A 21,307-nucleotide genomic window follows, 5' to 3' on the forward strand; every position below is an offset into this window, starting at 1 on the left:
AATTTCATGCTTTTACGACTCTCAGAGATCTTAAGTTCTTCTTACAGCTAGAAAAATCATAAAATGGTTACATTGATATGGAAGTGATGATTCGCGAAATTTGTACATCATGATAAATAGTCTTCGCTCCTGTGTATGGTAGCTCGATAATAATTGCCTAGTTTCCAGCGTTCAAAAGGTCATCATTATATTGACGTGAGCATTTACACCCGTTTTTAGGAAAATCTGTCACTAAGTGCTTACAGTACAATGGAGTAACAGTCACTATTTCAAGTGCTTTTATTGCAAAATCTGTTTCAAGAGTCATCATCAAAATGGTGAAAAATCTGAAAGAAAACGATGTGAAGTTCTTCAACCCTTGTTGTAATGAACATGCTTTTTGTAAATCGTCACGCAATCTTGTCCAAATGTTTAATCGTTTCTGCTTTTACGGACAATACGGAAGAAGTAACATCAACTCCTGTTCATACTTTAAATTTTGTGAAGCATATAACATTTATGACTGTTTCGTTTTCATCCATAATCATCCACGATGCCCCTAGCTTGCTATAAGCATTTTAAATTAAACTCCCGAACACAAACCTCTAACCAATTTTAACCGGCTTACGAAAACCGCGCAATCTGTATCACTATGCCATACGGCATTAGACTCATGTCACCCTTGGTGACCTATTTTTTTTAAGTGTATCGCCATTACTAAACGTTTGAATGACAGTTTGCTGTTGAAGACAACATTTATTTTAACACTGCTCACACATTGAAAAGCGCGTTCTAACCTCTGGTTACTTCTGATGAGCTTTGTTATAGCAACGCTCACAACAATAATTAAATAGAATTGAGGCTATGCGTAGGATAATATAATAATTTATGTAACACTTTTTTATCATCCTTAACAGTTTTCGTGTAAATCTTTGCTATGTACTAGTAGTAACAAACAGAGTTGAACCAACCTGTCCATACTCTTTCGCCATTCTAGGCGATATTAGAAATTCACATTATAAAATTTTCAATAACGAGGAAATTTGTTTCTATAATCTTTCAGGACCGGGTGGACCAGGTGGTCCCGGAGGTCCAGGTGGTCCGTATGGTCCCACGACAAAGAAGCCAGGTAAACCAGGAGGGCCTGGGGGTCCTGGAGGTCCAGGGGGACCAGGCGGACCTACAACAAAACCCCCCGGTAAACCAGGAGGGCCAGGAAAACCGGGTGGTCCCGGTGGCCCCGGAGGACCCGGCGGTCCAGGAGGCCCAGGAGGTCCCGGTGGCCCCGGGGGTCCAAATGGTCCTAAAACCACAACACCACGACCGGGTGTACCAACGAAGAAGCCAACGACTAGAAAGCCGGGATCACCAGGAGGGCCCGGTGGTCCTGGAGGCCCCGGAGGACCAGGCGGTCCGGGTGGACCGGGTATGTCACATATCTGTTGATTGTATATTGCTTTACATATTGTCATGATATCACGTGTACAATGCGCTACACTCAGTAAATTGCATTCCGAAACCTTCCACCAATATATTTTTCATATATTTAGGAGGAGGTATAATTGATTCGATGCTTTTCGGCTTTTTTCTATGATTTCAAAACGCAAAAACCCTCTAAATAGTTGTGAAATCGTGGTTGAAATCATGACGTACTTTTTTTATGGGTAACTTCACACGGCAGGGGTATTTTGCAGAACGCATAACGCAGAATGATGGTCAGCGGTTTGCGTGCGGTAAGCTTTCACTCCAGTTTGCTTGCGGTTAGCTTTTATTTGTTGGTTAGGGCATTATACTATCGCTGTTCCGTCACCACATTCTGCGCTCTGGGTTCTGTGTTCTGCATTCTGTATTTTACATTCTGCCTTCGGCAAAATATTATTCAATATTTCCGCCGTGAAAACAGTTACTATTGCTCGTAACCTTCCTTGACCTGAATTAGACCAATACCCTGTTTAAATCCAAGGAACACAGGGTAATGGTCCATAAAGAAAGTTACTACTTAACCAGAACTAGGAGTTGCAGAACTAATCAGCCCGATTACCATGGTTTAAACTAGAAATCAGCATAAGAGAGGTGAAAGATAGGTTACTTCAATGGATATAAATGTATTGTTGTGAATAAAACCCTGCTATTGTCATGTCAAACAGGTGGACCGAGCGGTCCGGGAGGCCCCAGTGGACCCGGCGGTCCTACGACTGCGAGACCCGGTGTCCCAACTAAACCAACCAAGCCAACAAAGAAACCGGGTAAGCCGGGTGGTCCAGGTGGTCCTGGTGGACCCGGTGGTCCAGGAGGACCCGGAGGCCCTGGTGGTCCGGGTGGTCCAGGAGGCCCCGGTGGACCCGGTGGATCTACAACTGCCAAACCCGGTGTACCAACTAAATCAACCAAGCCAACAAAGAAACCCGGTACTCCAGGTGGACCCGCAGGCCCTGGAGGTCCCGGGGGACCCGGCGGCCCCGGCGGGCCTGGAGGCCCCGGTGGACCCGGCGGACCCACAACTGCTAAACCCGGTTTACCAACAAAACCAACCAAGCCTACAAAGAAACCGGGTACTCCTGGTGGTCCAGGAGGTCCAAAAGGACCCGGTGGACCGGCAGGCCCCGGAGGTCCAGGAGGACCCGGTGGCCCCGGCGGGCCTGGAGGCCCCGGTGGACCAGGAGGGCCAGGTATGGTTTATGTTTACTTTAAAATTTTATAACGGTTTTTGAAAGGTCAACATCAATCCGCGAGCTTTGAGTCTTACATGAAACTTGATCGTATCAGAAGCAAATAGAATTAAGTGTGTTCATAATAAAAATTTTGGTTTGTATCTGGTCTTAAAATCGGTTTAAAAAAGTTGGTAAAAAAGTATAAACTGAATTTTTGGTAACTCTCTGTTACCTTCATCAGAGTTAAAATTGGTTCAGTTTTTGCATTATAAGTTTTTATACACCGCCGGTCTCTAGGGATGTTCCCAATGTTAAATAAACTTGTGGGAAATGCACATGCTCATTCACACAGTTAATGTCCTGGATAGAATGTAGCGCTTCTAGGAATAGGCGTTGTTGCCTATTGTTGACATTTCGTTGAAGGTAAAAATGAAAACTTTCTTAAAAGCATTTGAGATTGCAGTTAATATATACAATGCTAAAATACTTGCAAGAAAATGAGTAATCAGATAAGGAGTTCGCTATCATTAACTTCTATGGAACACCACAATCTGTTTAAATATCACAAAATTAAGTCTAAAACGAAATTACTGTCTTTTTAATCCAATAGCGCAAAGTCAAAACTTGTTTAGAGATCGTTTAAATTACCGACAAAAACTCTGTTACCTTATGAAAATGTGGCTGAAAGTTTAAATTCGCACAATGCAAAAGGTTTACATAAGAACTACACAGTCTAAAGGCGCTTTCAATTTGTCAGGACTGGCCGGCCGATCCGGTGATTTTGAATGTGAAATGGGCCTTTCCCAGGGGATTTTCCCACAAATCCACTACAACTGTATAATATTTATGCATTGAACGATTCGACAGGACCTATCTGACTAACAACGGAATTCTGTTCTCGAATTTACCGGTCTGGCAACCTGTAAGCGACAAGTTTATCCTTATAAGCATTCGGTGATCAACTTAAAAATTTGAGTTTGGTGCTGCAGTATCGACAAGAATACGTGTCAGTTACTACTTGGGGCTTGGGATTAACAGGGATTGTGTTTGATTCCTTGTTATAAGGTGGACCTGGAGGACCTCCAGCAGGACAACCAACAACACCAGTGACAAAGCCACCGGGTACCCCAGGGGGCCCCGGAGGTCCAGGGGGACCTGGCGGACCAGGAGGTCCGGGAGGACCCGGGGGACCCGGAGGACCAACAGGGCCAACGAAGCCAACGAAACCCCCTGGTAAACCCGGGGGTCCAGGTGGACCAGGAGGGCCCGGTGGTCCGGGAGGTCCGGCGGGACCAACAACAAAGCCACCAGGAAAACCCGGCGGACCAGGGGGACCTGGAGGACCAGGAGGCCCGGGAGGTCCTAGTGGCCCAGGAGGACCCACAACAAAACGACCAGGAACTCCAGGTAATGATGGACAAAACAAGGTCTCAATATAACAGTATTAGAAGGAACGTCGGAGGTATAGAGTTTGGTATAGCATATGTCTTGTATGTTTAGCATATAGCACTGGTGAGCAACAAGAAGCGTGGGCTTATAAGAAACGAAAGCTGCAAGTTGTGACATAATTATATCAAAGGAAAAATCAGGAAAACAAACCTGGTATCGATCTAGACAAAATAATAGGCCATTTCCGAGTTGCTATTTTCCTCTGTGTCACAACGAGTCTTTTTGTCAGCTGTCTTGTGAGGCCATTAATGTGGAAATGAGTATCACCAACACGTTTTGCACGAGGCTCTTTAAAAATAGAAACAAAAGGCAACTAGGAAATTGCCTATTGGAAACCTCAAATGTCAGCTCCAAGTCAAGGAAATTTGCTGTGCGTTAGACTTCAGCTGAGGTACTTGTATTGCTTTCTTGGGCGAGACACTTAACTCTCAGAGTGGTTCTTCCTACCCAGGGATATAAATGGGGATTTACGAACCGTTAGGGCATGCAACGTGACAAAATGGTAGTGGTTACCTGCGATAGACTCGCATATGCCTACCCTTAGCCGATCGACATTACTTTGTCTCTGGAAAGGCTTTACTTATTTTGTACATAGCATTGAACATAATTTTTATTATTCAGGTGGCCCAGGAGGTCCCGGTGGCCCGGGAGGACCCGGAGGACCGGGAGGCCCAGGAGGTCCAGGGGGACCCGGCGGTCCTACCACTAAACGACCGGGATCACCAGGAGGTCCCGGCGGTCCCGGAGGGCCTACTACAAAACCAAAACCAGGAAAACCCGGAGGGCCTGGAGGCCCGGGTGGACCAGGAGGTCCAGGGGGACCCGGAGGTCCCGGCGGACCAGGAGGGCCTGGAGGACCAACTACGAAACCTTCAAAACCAGGACAGCCCAAGACGACACCCACGACTAAGAAACCAGGAAAACCAGGAGGTCCGGGAGCTCCTGGGGGACCGGGAGGTCCAGGAGGACCCGGGGGTCCAGGAGGCCCGGGAGGCCCGGGTGGGCCTGGAGGACCAGGCGGCCCCAAGACAACAAAACCAGTTCCTGGAGTGACAACGAAACCAACCAAGAAACCAGGGACACCCGGCGGACCGGGAGGTCCAGGGGGACCAGGAGGCCCAGGTGGGCCGGGAGGACCCGGCGGCCCCGGCGGACCTGGTGGACCCAAGACAAAACCTCCTGGTACTATAACCAAGCCGACCAAGTATGCACCCGGAAATCCAGGCGGTCCCGGGGGACCGGGCGGACCAGGAGGCCCTGGGGGACCCGGAGGACCCGGTGGACCTGGAGGGCCACCCAAGACTACTCCTAAAACACCTAAGACACCAGCACCAGGTTAGTGCAGATAATATGGCAAAATAGGTGAAAAATATTTGATATAAAAAAGTCAAATAATATTCAGCAGCGTTATCCTTTCTCCTTCGTCATTACTATTGTATTCATAACAGTATTGTATTGCTATTGTATTGCTATTATAATCACATCTCTTTTTAAGATAGATGTCCACTTAAACATGTTTTTTTTTAAGATGTTGCCCTATTTCAGCCAAATCAATCTGTGACAGCAATCTTTAAATGTATGCCGACGAAAATATGAAAAATAGCGCCTGAAGATGCAAATAATGGTTGCATGCGCTTCTTGTTCAAAAATCCAAAGCATGATATGGTTGATTGACGGGCAACCATGAGTTGAAATATAAAACATAAACTGCTTAACTAGCTTTTTCTTAACTGAATCGAATGTTTCCTTTTTGAAAAGCCGAAAGCACAGTTAAAATCCTACACCATTTTATCCGTTCAACCAAGAATGGTTAATCGCACTTTAGCTTTGTGGTCAGTCATTTACAAAAAACTTAAAGTTTGTTGTCACGAGCCGATTTTCATTACTCAGCTCATGATCAGAGCCTTGGTTTGAGCCTTGCTCGAAGTTGGTTGAAAAATTAAAATCCCAAAGCGACATTACGTGTGATTAAAAACGTAAAATATTAAACTAACTAATAAACAGGTGCCCCATGAGGGATTTTGCTATCACTGATGTGTGATTTATTATCTTACAGGCAAACCTGGTGGACCTGGCGGGCCAGGTGGCCCCGGAGGACCAGGGGGACCAACCACAAAGCGACCAGGAACCCCAGGGGGACCAGGAGGACCTGGTGGTCCCGGTGGTCCGGGTGGACCCGGAGGTCCAGGCGGCCCCGGTGGTCCAGGCGGTCCAACAAAGAAACCTGGAAAGCCTGGGAAAAAAACTACAACTAAACCCCCGGGAGTACCCGGTGGCCCAGCAGGTCCGGGTGGCCCCGGAGGTCCAGGAGGCCCGGGAGGTCCAGGAGGTCCTGGTGGACCCGGGGGGCCAGGGGGACCCAGTGGTCCTACAACTGCTCCCCCAGGGAAACCCGGCGGACCTGGAGGTCCCGGAGGACCAGGAGGTCCCGGTGGTCCTGGTGGTCCGGGAGGTCCAAAAACATCTCCACCCGGGAAACCGGGTGGCCCAGGAGGACCGGGTGGGCCCGGAGGTCCTGGAGGCCCTGGAGGACCCGGTGGACCCGGAGGTCCCGGATGTGTTATGAAGCCGACGGTACCAGGAGCAAAAACTACACCGAAAATTGGTCCAACAAAACCTGGAGCTGCCACGCCAACAACTGGAAAACCATGTATCACGATTCCACCAGGTGACCTGATGATAAAGCTTATAGCAAAGTGAAAGCTTGCTATCTATCATTTGATTGTATCGTGTTTATATTATAAGCATGTAATAAAACTTGCCACTAACTGTAGCAGTCTATTGTTTCTGCTGTTCTTAAGATATTCTCCTTGCCTAACAAGTATTATTGTTGCTTGTCAGTCTTAACTGCCAGGGTCCCATTACCTGTTACTAGGAAATTTCAGCAAACCATTGCCTTTTCAACCTTGTCTTTTAAATTTGGAAAGTAGCATAGTTGTTTACGCACATCAGTAATATATTCTCATAATCATTATTTTAAGAACTGCTGTCGTTTTATGATTAAGGTTTTACCGTTGTAAGGAAACCAACAACTGTTCCCACGCGGCCAACTGGACCATCAGGACCCACTAAAAGGCCTGCTGCTACAACCTCACCCAGTAAAGGTATTGATCTGTTCAATCTTCTGACGAATTTTTTTTGTTTGAGGTGACTTACTTATACCGAGCAGACTTAGCAGAGCCGTGCAATCAAATTCAGTATGTGTGAGCGTGCACCATACGCCGATAGTGTGAGCAAATCGCTTTGCCAGAAATTTTTCCCCTTGCGTGAGTTTTGAGAGCTACATAAATCCATTGGTTCATGCTTTTAGCTGTGCACTATCGAGTTATGGTGTAAGCAGGAAATTTGGAAAATACTCAGGAAGTTAAAATATTGCGTTCCAAAGTTTGGCGGTGAAACTTAACATATATGGGTTGAAATTAAAGTTAAAGATGCTGAACTCTGATGAAGGTGTAAAGTCACCGAAAATTTAGGTTGTAAAAAAACAGATCGGCTTAAAAAACCGTTTCATTTCATAAATGTCCTGCACCGATCGCCATACTGGTTCCTGAGTTTTAAAAAATTAATATAGTATAAATATGTATTTAAATGTACTGTAGACATCTCGAAGGGTACTAAACAATTTTTCTCTTATTCTGAACACAGTGTGCAAAGCAAAGATGGATATTGCATTCGTGATCGACACAGGCAGTGGTGTCAAGAAAATCTTCAGCGGTATAAAGAAATTCTTCCTAGAACTGGTCGACTCCTTTACCATTTCAAGCCAGAACGTCCGGGTTGGTTTGATTGAGGACTCATACCGTCCTCAAGTCAAGTTTAGCTTCGGTCAGTACAACAGTCCTAGACAGATTAAACGCGTTGTTCAACTGTTACAGCCAAAAGGCGGAGCTAGACGGACAGGAAAGGCATTAAAACTCGCATCAAAACGCCTCTTTCCCGCCAGCAAGGGAAAGAAAACGTTAATTGTACTGACCGCGGGAAAATCTTTCGACCCAGTGCTTGGTCCGGTACAACAGCTAGCTGCTATGGGAGTCGATATCTTCAGTGTTGGCGTGGGGCCTGGTGCTAGTCGCAGTGAGGTTCTTACTGTGGCTAAAGATCCTCAGCACGCGTACGAGACAAACTTCAAAGGCCTGGGGACTATAGTGAAACGAGTTAAGGACAAAGCATGCGCAGGTTTGTTCATCTTCAATGGTATTGTGATAATGTTAAAGTGGAAAATCAGACAACGCAACTTAGCTTCACTATATTAAAATTCATTACCCTTAATCTCAATAAACGTACATTAACTGCACTGTCCAACAGAGACAAACACAAATTTAAGCATACTAAAATCAGTCAATCAGAATGTGTAATGGCCGGTCCCCGGCATGACTTCTACGTTTTGGAATGGGTGAAGTTTTCTTAACTGTTTAGACACTGTTATGGCTAAAAATTTAACTATTTAAAACATTTTTTAAATTTGATTTCATCATTATCTTTTTGCTGTTTTGAGCTGTATCACCGAAGTTCTGAAATAAATCTCTCGTCGAAAAAGCTTGTCCTGGGTACTTCTCTATTATAAACCACTTCGCATTTTGTGGTATTTTTATGATTAAATATCACGCTCAGAAAACTTCATATTATGTTAAGTTCTGTCTTTTATACTAAATTGACCCTTTTTATTTTTATCACAGAGGCAGGAGGCAGTCCACAGAGACCGAAAAAGCCAACTAAACGGCCAAGTAAGTAATTAACAAATGTAATTAATATGAAATTAAAAAAAAGTTTTAATAAATTAATTTCATTAATACCCTAAAATGTAGCGTACTGTTAGTATGTTACAACTAGCATCTCGGGACTACTAGCACGAAACGACTTTACGTAATTTTCTGTCAGTTCAGCAAGATCAAAAGAGAATCATTGGGACGCCAAAAGACAATTTGATGTCAAATTTTCGCCGACATTTAAAATCCACTGACTGCGAAACACATCGTCTTTGCCAATTAGTTATTTTAACCCTACTGGCAGCATGCAATTTCATCCCTTATTTACATCGTGTTGCTAATTGTAAACATCTGTTCTCAAACCAGAACCACCGAAAGCTGTAGCCATCTTCCCTCTAAACAAACGAGCTCGGGGTAAAGACATCGGTCCCTTGAAAAACAGCCCAGGAATTCTGTACAATGTTCGACCCGCCCCAGGACCAAACGGCCAACCTGGTGGAGCTGTCAAGTTCCCTAAATACAAGACAGGCTACGTTGAGTTCCCCAACAGAGGAAAACTGGATACTAAAAATTCCATAACCGTGATCGCCTGGGTAAAGCCGGACGGACCGGGAAAAATCGTCGAGTACAAGCCAAGAGGTGTGACGTTTGGCATTCGTTCGCCGGATACTCTGTATGTTCGTTTTACTCGCCGAAACGGACGGCCAACCAAAACTGTCAAAACAAGGCGACGAGGAGTAACTCTTCGAAAGTGGAATTACATCGCAGTTACGTACGATCAGCGGACCGGGACTGGAACCATTTGGCGAAATTCTCGCCCCGTTGCCTTCCAAAAACTTGGTTGGATTAGACTGGCCACAAAGAATGCGCTGAGACTGGGCGGGGCTACTCGCGGCCGGCGTCCATTCAAAGGCAGTATCACGTGTCTTCAGGTCTACAGCGATGCTTTGACTGGACCTCAGATCAAGAACGTACAGAACGTCTGCTTCAGACCAGGTAATAATAATCATGTTGAACCTGAATCTTACTCACAGCATGGTAGACTAGATCGATGGGAGAATTGCTTTTTATCTGAAGTCTCATAAGCCAAACCTTTAATATCCTCCTATCTGGTTATGTACTACAAAAAGAACATTTTATTTCTACGTTTAACTGACGGTAACATCATGGGAAGTAAGGCATCAAAATAACTTCAAGGAGTTATTTACAAAAAGGCAATTTTTACGGAAGCATAATAAGAAAACTCACAAGACAGTTAGATACATAGAGTTCAGTCGCATATATTAGTTGCTGTAAATTGAGAAGCTAGTTTCTCTTTATATCCAGAGTTCTTGGCTACAATTTACCAAGGTCGGGTGTATTGTTAATTTTGCTTAATCAACAGACTTGGACCATCCTTAAAATATTACGAAATCGATCGTGGGTAAAAAAAAAATTGACTGTTTTATTGGTAAAGATATAAACTAAGACAACTTTGTTCTGCATGGTTTGAAGTTTAGCTGACGAGGCTCTTGTATTTTCAGGTCAACCGACTCCCACACGTCCTCCTACACGCCCTGCTCCAGGTAAGATGAAAGCTTAACTCCGTTCTAAATATAGCACTTAAAGATTACTTACAAAACGTTTCACTGCCAATACGGTCAAGAACTAACATTGCAGTCAGACTATGCTTTTAAAGATAAAGTATGTAATTAACCACAGGCCGCGCGGAGATTTTGTCATGACTTAAAACAATACGACAATAGCTGAAAGTCAAGGTAAAATATTTTGGTAATTTGAATACTTTTCCTATTTGCACCCGATAAGGAAAGGTACCATAGAAATCACAACAGATATTCGACACGTCTAAATATTTTTTTTGACCAGCGTTTAACTGAGTATCGGGGTGATTTTAAAAACAATTTTATGTTGTATTTTCCCAGCGTTACCGCCTGCAATGGCATTCTTCCCGCTAACATCCAAATATGGTCCACGAGACATAAGTCCCACCAAAAACCTCCCAGGAAAAATCGTTGGCGCATTACCAGACAAAGGACCCGACGGCCAACCAGGCAACTCGTTCAAGTTCCGAGGTCGTCCCGACAGCTTCATCGAGTTTCCGAACAACGGCCGACTAGATACGAAGGATTCTATAACGATTCTTGCGTATGTCAATCCTGAATCGGCTGGACCCATCTTCAACTACAATCCAAAAGGATTCGGAATGCATTTCTGGATGGTTCGTCCCAACGTTCTGTTCGCTCGCTTTGTGAAAAGGTCCAAAAAATTCACAAGGCCCGTAGCTACGAACAGAGTTAAGCCAAGAACCTGGAATTGGGTGGCGGCTACATACGATAAGAACACCGGATACGCGCGACTGTACGTGGATTCCAGAATATCAGCTGAGAGAAACATTGGCAGAATAAAACTTGCTACTAACTACCCTGTGAGGATGGGCGCGCGCATTGGAGACAGGAGATTTTTCCGCGGGAAAATCACGTGCGTTCAGGTGTACAACGTGGCGCTGACGAGCCGACAGATCCGTGCTGCTAGAAAGAATTGCTTCAGACCAGGTTTGTTAAGTTAAACTAATGACATCTTTTTTATCTCGTTTGCCCTTACATATTTAAAAAGTTTGTAAAAATTGGTGTTTAATTTTGGGTGGTATAATTCTACTCGAATTCTATTACATTCTATTACAAGTGGAATGTTATCGTTCATCATACAATTTTAACTAATAGGAATTCATCGTTCGTTTGAAAAGTTTTCCAATCTTTTTTAAAAGGAATGTATTGATTTATATTCAAGTTATTTTAAATGGGTTAATCATGCGTAAAAAAATTTAATATCATTTTGAATAAAACAGAAAAAATGAAAAAAAAAATGAAAAAATGAAAAAACTCTTTAGCGACCCCTGTGGCTTCAGCTAATCATGTGACTAAATTATTACTATGCCTACCCTGTTTTAGGAAGAAGCACGCCAACCAAACCAGTGCCAGCTCCTACCAAGCCCACTCCTGGTAAGTCTTTTCCCCTATGCTTCTATTGCTTGTTCAGTTATATGCAAATAACTCTTAGCAATCAAAAAGCAACATGATTTTCGCTACAAAGGGAAGTCTTTGAGTACTTCTTCTAGATGATGTTCATCAAAAGCAATTAATTTTTTTTGTTTTTCTTTTCATTTCGAACAGCTATCCGTAACTTGGTAGCCGTGTACCCACTAGACGCTACTTCCGGTGCACGTGACATAAGCCCAACCAAAAACCTCCCAGGGAAACTTTCGGGTGTAAGCATCGTCCCAGGCCCCGACAGACAGCCGAACACTGCGCTGCGATTCTCAGGCAGTCCTAGCAGTTACATTGAGTTTCCAAACAATGGGAGACTGGACACCAGACGTTCGATCACAATCTTGACGTGGTTGTTCAATGAAGGGAGGGGTGGACCAGTATTCGAGTACAACCCCAAGGGTCAAGGAGTTGGATTGAGGATCAAGGGCGCGAATAAACTTGAAGCGCGCATTATCAGTCGAAGAAGAACAAAAAATATCCCTGTTACTACCCCAAAGAAGGTCTTCAAGCCCAGAACCTGGACGTACGTTGGCTTCACTTATGACTACACCTCTGGCATTGTGACGGTTTATGTAAATGCAAAGCCAGTCGTTAAAAGGGTTGTTGGTCGAGTTGAGCTTCTTACAAACAAACCGGCGCGATCTGGATCCAAAAAGCGTGGAATTCGATTCTTCCGTGGGCGCTTGTCGTGTATACAGGTTTATAGCAGGGCCTTGACTGTTAGTGAGATCATAACTGCGAGGACAAGATGCTTCAAAGGAGGTATGGTGCTCCTAATAGTCTGCTATCACTTTTCACGAATTCATCTCCTCATCCAAAAGGCTGGTGGGCTCTTTCTGAGTTAAAGGTTTCAAAATGAGGCCTGAGACACCTCTCCATGAACATTAACACGCTATACATGAAAGGTTTTCCATCGGGTCGAGTTTTAAGACAGAGGACTTGTTATCAAGTTTATACTGAGTTTGTAATGTTGTGTTCTTGAGCTTATATCGTCTCAACTTGGCATTTGATCAGTGCTAAATGTTAAAAAATGTCTTGATATTTTTCATACATTGACTACTACAGAGCAAACTCTTTTTTTAAGGTCAAACTTTTTGATGAATCGCCGTTTTTGAATGAAAAATAATTTGTTTCGATTCTCGTGATTCTGAAAGAATATTTGCAATTTTAACTGCAAAATTATCTATAAACAAAAGAACGAAGTGAAGGAGGGAAGGAAAAAAGGAAGGAAGGAAGGGAGGTAGGGAGGGAGGTAGGGAGGGAGGGAGGGGGAGGGAGGGAGGATGGGACGAAGGGAGAGAGGGACGAAGGAAGGGAGAAAGAAAAATATAAAATTTGGATAAATGCCTTTGAATAAAATTGTGCTTTTGACTTAACAAATCCACATTTTGCGTTCTTCTTGCAGGTGTAACACCTCCAGGAACACCTTCGACGGGTAAGTTGCAACAGATTATCACCATCACGACTAGGTGTCCGTTGTTTAATGATATTTATCAATTATAACTCTGTGTTCTTAATTTTAGCTAACCCAGAGCCAGTGGCTACCTACCCGCTCAGTGGTGTTCTCCAAGGACGAGACATTTCTCCAAATAAGAACCCGCGAGCCAGACTTCGCAAGGTGCGGCCAGACACCGGACCGGATGGTCTACCCTCGGGCGCCATAAAGTTCACTGGTCGCAGGAACAGCTATGTGACATTCCCAAACTATGGAAAAATCGATACAGTGAACGAAATAACAATTACAGTGTGGGTGAAACCGAAAAGCGCTGGACCAATCTTTCATTACAAGCCCAAGACCTGGGGTGGAGTCCACGTCTGGGTGGTGGGACGACCTGGCCAACGCAAATTTTTCGTCCGATTCTCCACCCGCTCTGGCAAGACTGTGAAAGCGATAAGGAGCAGTAATATTAAGATGGGACGATGGAACTACCTGGCGGTTACTTATGATAAAAAGAAGGGAGTTGGAACCATCTGGAGAAATGGTTTCCCTGTGGCTCAGGCAAGTCACCAAACACGGCAAAAATTTTTCACTGTGCTCTCTAAATTTGCGTGGGACATTTTGACGGATAACTCAAGTACGGAATACCGTACAGACCTGAGACTTGGACACGTTAAATATCTACTAATGTTTTACAACGTGTAATATCGCGGCTTGACTCAATAGTTTTCTTTTTTAGTCATCATCGTTTTCCAGAGCTTTGGAAAAAGCATTGTTCTCTATTCCCTTAAAAGTGTTTCTGCAATAATTTTGCTAGCAACTTAAATTGCAGTATTAAAATTCTTTTGCTACCTCGCTGTTTCTCTAAGACTCTCTTTGACGTATTATTTCTTGATTCGGCCTGTGGTTGGCTCCAAAGCTGTGTTTGCGTAAAAAACGATCGATTGACAACCCGTGAAGAGGGTTCAGGAGAGCCCTCCTTCGTTTCCATTTTCGTCCTTGCATTTTTCCCTTTTCCGCAAACTTGCAGCTTGGATCAGATTAGTGCCTAGTAATAATGAGTCCGTGTAACTAATGTGAATGTTTTTTATTCAATTAGCGGCGTGTTGGAAGTTATAAACTTGCCACCAACTACCCCGCTGTCATGGGACGCAAGCCAAATGATAGACGGATCTTCAAAGGAAGTATTTCTTGTTTACAAATCTTCAAAAAAGCTTTAATTGGGCCTCAAATCCGAGCACAGAAGAGGAAATGCTTCAGGCGAAGTAAGAATTGTTAGCTTGTCTTTTATATTTTTTTTATATGACTTAAAACTTGGTCAACAAACACAGACAAATTAACAGACATGAAAAAACAGGCAAACCCAGCTTACAAAAAGAATGAGTTACAAATATATTATAAGCAACATGCTCTCGACATAAAAGATGATAAGCGATTGGAGAAGATTTTAACAAAATAGATACTTTTGTTACAAAGCAATAATATTTATTTGTTCCGAAAACTTAACTAGATTAAGTTCTGGTTCCCAATGAAACATTGGACAGCAAATGTCTCCGCAAACGTTCGTGATATTTTGCTTTCGTTATAACTTCAGTTACTGAATACTGACTCTAATGTTCTTTATCTCTCCTCTTAGAACCGAATCCGAAACCACCAAAGCCTAAACCAGGTATGTTGTTGTATGAATGTACGTCCAATGTCGTTCGAATCGATACCTAGTTGTTAGGCGCCGGCCAGAGGTCTGGGATCAATATTGGACACTTTACCCTCATAGTGCCTCTCCCCACCCTATTGTGTAAATAAAACTTTAGGAATTGTTGGGGTTGACGAGATACTGGGAGTAAGTCAGTTATGGGCTAAAATGTTGCTTGAATTCGTTACTACTCGAATGTCAAAGCAGTTGTCAAAAGTATACAGTTTAGACGTCATCATACCAGCCTTTTCATAGAAATATTCACGAAGAGGAATCGTAGCATTATTCCTCCCTTTCTCAAAAAGGTGCACAAAAAATATCTCAGTTCCTTGCTGCTTACATTCTGCTTTACAGTTGGCTGCTTTGTAGGCGAACGATATTAAACTTTAATGTTTGAAAAAAACAAAAATTGAGATACATAAACAATGAAATAACAGCCAAAACCAAAAAAGTCTAAAACAGGCTTCCGCTCATGAAGCGTGACAGTTTCGTCAGCTATGAATTATTATTGACTTGTTTTACTTGGGCATATTTTGATGTTAATTTGTTTTAATATGTTTATTACTTTACAGCTCAACCAATGCTCATGGGACTTTATCCGTTTGACCCAATCAGTAAGGGCCGAGATAGAAGCCCTAACAAGGCACCTAAAGCCCTGTTCAATAATGTCCGCTTGACGCAAGGACCGGATGGTCGACCAAACTCCGCCGTCAAACTGCTTGGTCTTCCAAACAGCTACGTTGAAATTCCGAACAACGGCAAGCTACGTACATCAAACGCCATCTCCATGTTCGCTTGGATTAAACCCGAAGGACCCGCAGGTCCGATCATTAACTACAACAGAGGGCCTGCTTGGGAGACCCATCTATGGATCACAAACCCCAAAACGCTATTTGTTCGTTACGTGAAGGTAGGCGGTGCCCCTACTCCTCCAGTTACCAAGGCAACTCTAAAACAAAAGGCGTGGAACTTTGTCGGTACGACATACGATGGAATATATGCGACGTTGTGGGTGAATGGCAAAAAAGTGGCCTCGCGGAAGATCGGAAGTATTCGGCTGTCAACGATTGGACCGATTAGGATCGGAGCTAAGATCGGCGATGCTCGTAACTTCAAGGGAGCCGTCGCCTGCGTACAGCTTTATCGAGTGGCTTTACAGAAGAAACAAATACAGAGAGCAATGAAACGATGTATTAGACGTGAGTACCGTATTTCAATCGATGAGTCGTAATTAAGGAATGTTAACAAGAAGTAGAGTACATTAAACAAAATGTTTTGCTTGGAATTTGTCACCTTAGAGCAGTTTTCAATTGAGTGTCGTAAAACCAAAACCAAAGTAATTACTCTGGCCAATCACAAAGGACACAGACAATCCAGTGAACCAATCAAAACGCGAAGCAAATACATGTAGCTGGTACGAAGCGCGGGAAAACGTGCGCACGCGAGTCACGATTGGTTTTGGTTTTAGTTCTGATTGGCTGAGAAAGTGGCGCGAAATTTTTAAACAAATCACTAAGCGTAGAAATGCAAAACCAAAGCAAACGAAATTAACTTTCAACACTCAAGTGAAAACCGCTCTAATACAAGTTTAATAATTCACTTCTTGCTTACACTCATTTTTCCCCCTCCCCCTCCCCCATTTCCACCTTATTTATATTGTTAACACTCTAGTTGGTTCATGTTTCCGAAATCTAACGAGTAGTCTTCGAGTAGTCATTGGTATTCTCTGATCCCTGAGATTTAAAACGACTCAAACGTAGCACTTTTTAAAAGTTGACTAATTGTTATTCTTTTAAACTCAGGTCGTCCGCCTAAACCCGTGGTACCTCGTACCACTCCACCTCCGCCACCACCAACTCCGGCTCCTTCACGTAAGTTAAAATGTCTTCTTCGTCTTTTTGTGCTAACGGGTTTGACGAACAGCAAGTACTGATTAAGCCTTACTGGGCAGTTCAGTCTTATTCCAACGTTCTCGGCCGATTTCTGAAAAATGCAACGGAAAAATGCTGCGAAGCGCATTTTTTCAAATCTGTTAGCGCCTTCAGAGTTACTTAAGGTAACGCGCAGGACCCTTGCTCATTAATAAATTCATTAGCCAAATTTCTTGACGGAGTGCTATCTTGTAAAGCTTTAATTTGCTAGATTTTGAACATCGATTCCTCTAAAATTTATCAAGGATATTAAGGGATGATGGAATTACATCATGATTGTCCTTTTACTGACAGATGACCGTTTACTGTAATGTTACAGGCTCTTAAAAGTTTAACTGCAGATATTGCGATTTTGTGTCCAAGTTTTCAGCTACAATAGCGCACCGAATTAGAAGATTATATAAACTAGTGATGAATCATAACCTATTTTGTGTTATGACAAGAACGAAATTTTAGATTTCAAAAACTGCTAGAAGTTATCTGCTTCTAAGAGAGTAAAAATGTGAAAACTAAACTTTGAAAAGTGCTATCTTCAACTTGAGAACGAAATTTCAAAATTCGCTCTTGTCATAACACAATAGAGTGCACCAAGTTCATGTTCCTCGCGAATCAACTCCTGAAATTCTATATCGGCGGAGAAAACTTGGACACAAAATTGCAGGATTTTCCGCTTCCGAAGACCTTTCGAGTCAATGTTTACAACCGTCTTGTGCTATAGTTCGCAGCTGTGAATCTAATTATGATAATTCGCTTTGTTTAAGCGCACGGTACGCAAAGCGGAGAACAATACCGTCTAATTACTCGTACAAAGAACTTTAAGAAAAACATTCTCATGAATATTTCGTTTGTTGTCGGCTTCAGTCGTCGCAGTTCGTGCATACTCTTTAAATAAATACATACATAATGATTTCAAGGGTCCTGCGCGACCTTAATTCACCGAGTTGTTGTAATTGCTTCTCTTCGTTGGGTAGAATGCGTTAAACTTCATTTCAGTGAGGAATGATTTTGACTAAACAACTAGCTAATCAATTGTGCGGTATGTTAAAGGAGGTTACTAGATAAATCTAAGATGAGAGACAAAACGAAGGAGGACAAGTAGATCAATATACAATACATAGGAATATTTTGGACAGTCTCCACCCAGGCTTAGCGGGCTATTATTCAACATTATTTTTTTCCAGAAAAGCGCGAAGCGCTAGACACTCAAGGGGGTTAGGGTAAAATATGATCTGCCTCTCACTGGCACATGGTGAGCGTCTGGTATTTCGCGCTTAACCGCAAAGATCAAGCACAATAATCCCAAAATCTGTTTTTACATTACATAGAGGGTCTGGATGGGGGGGGGGGGGGGTACAAAATGTCAGTTGTCATTTAAAATTGTGGCCATTTATCAGTTGTCAGTTAACCCTATCCAGACCCTCTACATAGACCGTTTAAACAAGATCACGTGGGTGATCACGTGCTCGATCTGCTATTGTAGTCAATAATTAAATGCAATTCGAGTGTCCGCATTCGTGTGTGCAGCCCGGCTAGCTCAGTCGGTAGAGCATGAGACTCTTAATCTCAGGGTCGTGGGTTCGAGCCCCACGTTGGGCGCAATTTTTTTTGAAATAAACAGGAGAACCTTTTTATTATTGCACTTTTATCGTATTATTTTTATATTTTTCCACAGTACCTCCCAAAACAGTTGTTATGTACCCATTTAACAAGCGGTACAGAGGAATTGAAAAACTTGGAAGGAATCCGCCCGCCTTCTTGAGTAGAGTACGACTGGCGCCTGGGCCCGACAAGCGCCCCGGAAATGCGTACGAATTCACTGGAAGACCAAACAGCTACATAAGGATTCCGAACAGGGGTAGAATGGACACTAGTAAAGCCATGACGGTCCTTGTATGGGTATTACCTAAGAATCGCATGGGTCCCATCGTTCAGTTTGCAGGTAAAGGTCCTGCCGTCCGGTTGTGGATGATGAGGCGTAACATGGTGTTTGCTGAATTTGTTACAAGGCAAACACGTCAGAAAAAACCATATTTGGTGAGCGTTGACGGCGTGTTACCATGGAAATGGAATCACTTTGGAATGTCTTATGACAAGGCCACTGGTATTGCCACGCTGTTTGTTAACAGTAAACCCGTTGTGCGTAAAAAGATTGGTTATTTTGATCTCTCCACCAATCACAATGTATACTTGGGAGCGAGGCCAGGCGACAAGCAGTCGTTCCGTGGCCGGGTCTCTTGCTTACAGTTCTTCGCTAAAGCCCTAAGCAGCCATGAGGTCAAGAAAATGGAGAAGAAATGTTTCCGAGCTCCAGGTGGGTTGCTTAATAAACTAAAATAATATTGTTTTATGAGCGTGAAGCCGGCAAACTCGCGCACGTGTGAAACATAGAACATCATGGCGTGCCGGGAAGAGGTATAAAAGCCCTAGCAACACGAGTCACTTGAAGTTTTGTTTGCTTACGTTTCACAGCCTCAGCTGTGTTCTTTTGTTTGGATAGTTGCCGGTGATGTTGACCGGCCAAACGGATTTTAGCTCGGTCACGTGCCGTTTTTTGAGTGCAATTATTGGCTATTATCGAGTTTACTTACTTTTTGGCTAGTGGTTCAAAATGAACCCAGAAAGTTTAAAAATCTCTCATTCTCTATTTTCCAATTGCCCATAATGCACTTTGTTTGCCCCCCAAATTTTGCATAAACTATTGTTTTGGAAATATGCAGTCCTCCCAAGAGAATTTGAAAACAATAGTTTATGCAAAATTTGGGGGCAAACAAAGTGTATTATGTATTATTAACAAAAGAACAAAGAAAAAGGTAATGCAAATAACATCTATGGATCGTCAGTTGCCCGGCTAGCTCAGTCGGTAGAGCATGAGACTCTTAATCTCAGGGTCGTGGGTTCGAGCCCCACGTTGGGCGCGATTCTTTTTTTTTTCTTTAAATTCTTTGTCGTGCACGAACGTAAACTGACATGCAGCAAAAACTCGTGTAAGAGGACAAACTAATTTATATATTTTAGACTTCATATAATTATTTTAACTCAAATATGAATGAAATTATTCACAGGTCAGCCGTCAATTCAACCAACTGTAAAGCCTCCGTACAAACCAAGTGCCAAGCGTAAGTAAATTAAACACCATTTCTAGCTTTGTAATTTGGTTAAGTATCGAGAAATTTAATGTATTTCGTTAGCATTTTTCGTATTTTTTAAAGAATCCATTTTTAAAGAGGCAGAGAAGATGTTTAAAATATAATTTATTAGAAAAGCTATTTACTATTAAATCAGTAACTTTTTAATCCTTCATTTGAAATAGTTTTAAAACCTTAAATAATAATGAACAATCATGTCCTGAAAAGAGGTTGAAAGTTCTAGACGATGTCAGTGTAACTTTTTCACGCTCCAAACTGTTGAAAACAAATAAATCTAGAAGAAAATAATGAACAAATGTTTATTTTAACGAAATCTTGTTTACCAACATCGACTATCCTGTAAAAGAGAAGTAAAGACTTTACAAAACTATTCTCGCTCCTCGCCATCAGTATGTCTTCGCCGAAAATTTAGAATGTTTAACTGTTGCTTTCAATTCACACTTCATACTTTCATGTTGTTTTGCTTTTCTATAAAGGCAAATGAATAATATTTGTTATCTAACCAACAGCTTGTCAGAAACTGGTAGCAGTGTATCCACTGAGTGCTCGCGACGGAGGACGAGAAATCACCCGTAATGCTAACCGACCCGCGAGATTACGCGGCGTTTATCCCGCTGTTGGTCCCGATGGTCAAAAAGGTACGGCATATCGCTTCACTGGCAGGCGTAACAGCTTCATTGAGTTCCCCAATAGAGGTCCTTTGGACACAAAGGACTCTATCACCTTACTGGCGTGGATTTATCCACAAGGTAAGCCTGGACCCATTGCAAACTATCACCCGAATGGATGGGGCGTACATTTCTGGCTCGAGTCGCCACGAATGTTAATGGTACGTTTCACACGGCGTGGTAAACGCGGTAAGAGAAGACGGCGCTACACGGCGGCTTTACGAAGCGAACGAATCCGATTGAATCGTTGGCAGTTTGTGGGTTGCAGCTACGACAGAAAAACCGGAATGGCAAGATTGTGGATCAATAATTATCAAGTTGCGCGAAAGAATATTGGAAGGATTCGATTGGCTACCAACTACCCAATCAGAATGGGAGAAAAGATTGGAGACCGGCGCCGATACTCGGGAAGAATTTCGTGTTTCCAAGTGTTTAACTACGCGCTTACCCAGAGAGAGATACAAAGAAGGCAGAGAACTTGCTTTAAACAACGTAAGTGCTATATCGGGACACAGGTCGAGTTAGATATTAACGGGCGAGATAAAAATGTGTCAGAAAATAGCTGTACATCCATGCGATGCGCATGTCTCCGGTTGTTG

The 21,307-nt window shown here is 43.0% G+C and overlaps 1 protein-coding gene and 2 non-coding genes across 3 annotated transcripts in view; all 3 read left to right on the plus strand.

Annotated features, from left to right (window-relative positions):
• The window catches only part of LOC144646848 (uncharacterized), a 54,187-nt gene that overhangs the window by 13,355 nt on the left and 19,525 nt on the right, over positions 1-21,307 (plus strand). The window contains exons 12-33 of the mRNA XM_078506542.1: positions 1,043-1,405; positions 2,127-2,648; positions 3,696-4,037; positions 4,701-5,414; positions 6,136-6,747; positions 7,085-7,183; positions 7,725-8,255; positions 8,756-8,803; positions 9,152-9,781; positions 10,309-10,350; positions 10,708-11,337; positions 11,734-11,784; positions 11,956-12,594; positions 13,238-13,267; positions 13,356-13,831; positions 14,370-14,535; positions 14,907-14,939; positions 15,536-16,162; positions 16,766-16,834; positions 18,567-19,205; positions 19,957-20,010; positions 20,550-21,200. Of these exons, the coding sequence (XP_078362668.1) occupies positions 1,043-1,405; positions 2,127-2,648; positions 3,696-4,037; positions 4,701-5,414; positions 6,136-6,747; positions 7,085-7,183; positions 7,725-8,255; positions 8,756-8,803; positions 9,152-9,781; positions 10,309-10,350; positions 10,708-11,337; positions 11,734-11,784; positions 11,956-12,594; positions 13,238-13,267; positions 13,356-13,831; positions 14,370-14,535; positions 14,907-14,939; positions 15,536-16,162; positions 16,766-16,834; positions 18,567-19,205; positions 19,957-20,010; positions 20,550-21,200 (7,968 nt within the window). The remainder of the gene's footprint in view (positions 1-1,042; positions 1,406-2,126; positions 2,649-3,695; positions 4,038-4,700; positions 5,415-6,135; positions 6,748-7,084; positions 7,184-7,724; positions 8,256-8,755; positions 8,804-9,151; positions 9,782-10,308; positions 10,351-10,707; positions 11,338-11,733; positions 11,785-11,955; positions 12,595-13,237; positions 13,268-13,355; positions 13,832-14,369; positions 14,536-14,906; positions 14,940-15,535; positions 16,163-16,765; positions 16,835-18,566; positions 19,206-19,956; positions 20,011-20,549; positions 21,201-21,307) is intronic.
• Trnak-cuu (transfer RNA lysine (anticodon CUU)) lies at positions 18,418-18,490 on the plus strand. The gene has a single exon. It is a non-coding gene; the product is annotated as a tRNA-Lys (tRNA).
• Trnak-cuu (transfer RNA lysine (anticodon CUU)) lies at positions 19,737-19,809 on the plus strand. Its single transcript has one exon. It is a non-coding gene; the product is annotated as a tRNA-Lys (tRNA).

This window comes from Oculina patagonica, chromosome 3, assembly GCF_052425735.1.
Source record: "Oculina patagonica isolate OP01 chromosome 3, crgOcupat, whole genome shotgun sequence".
Taxonomy (NCBI): Eukaryota; Metazoa; Cnidaria; class Anthozoa; order Scleractinia; family Oculinidae; genus Oculina; species Oculina patagonica.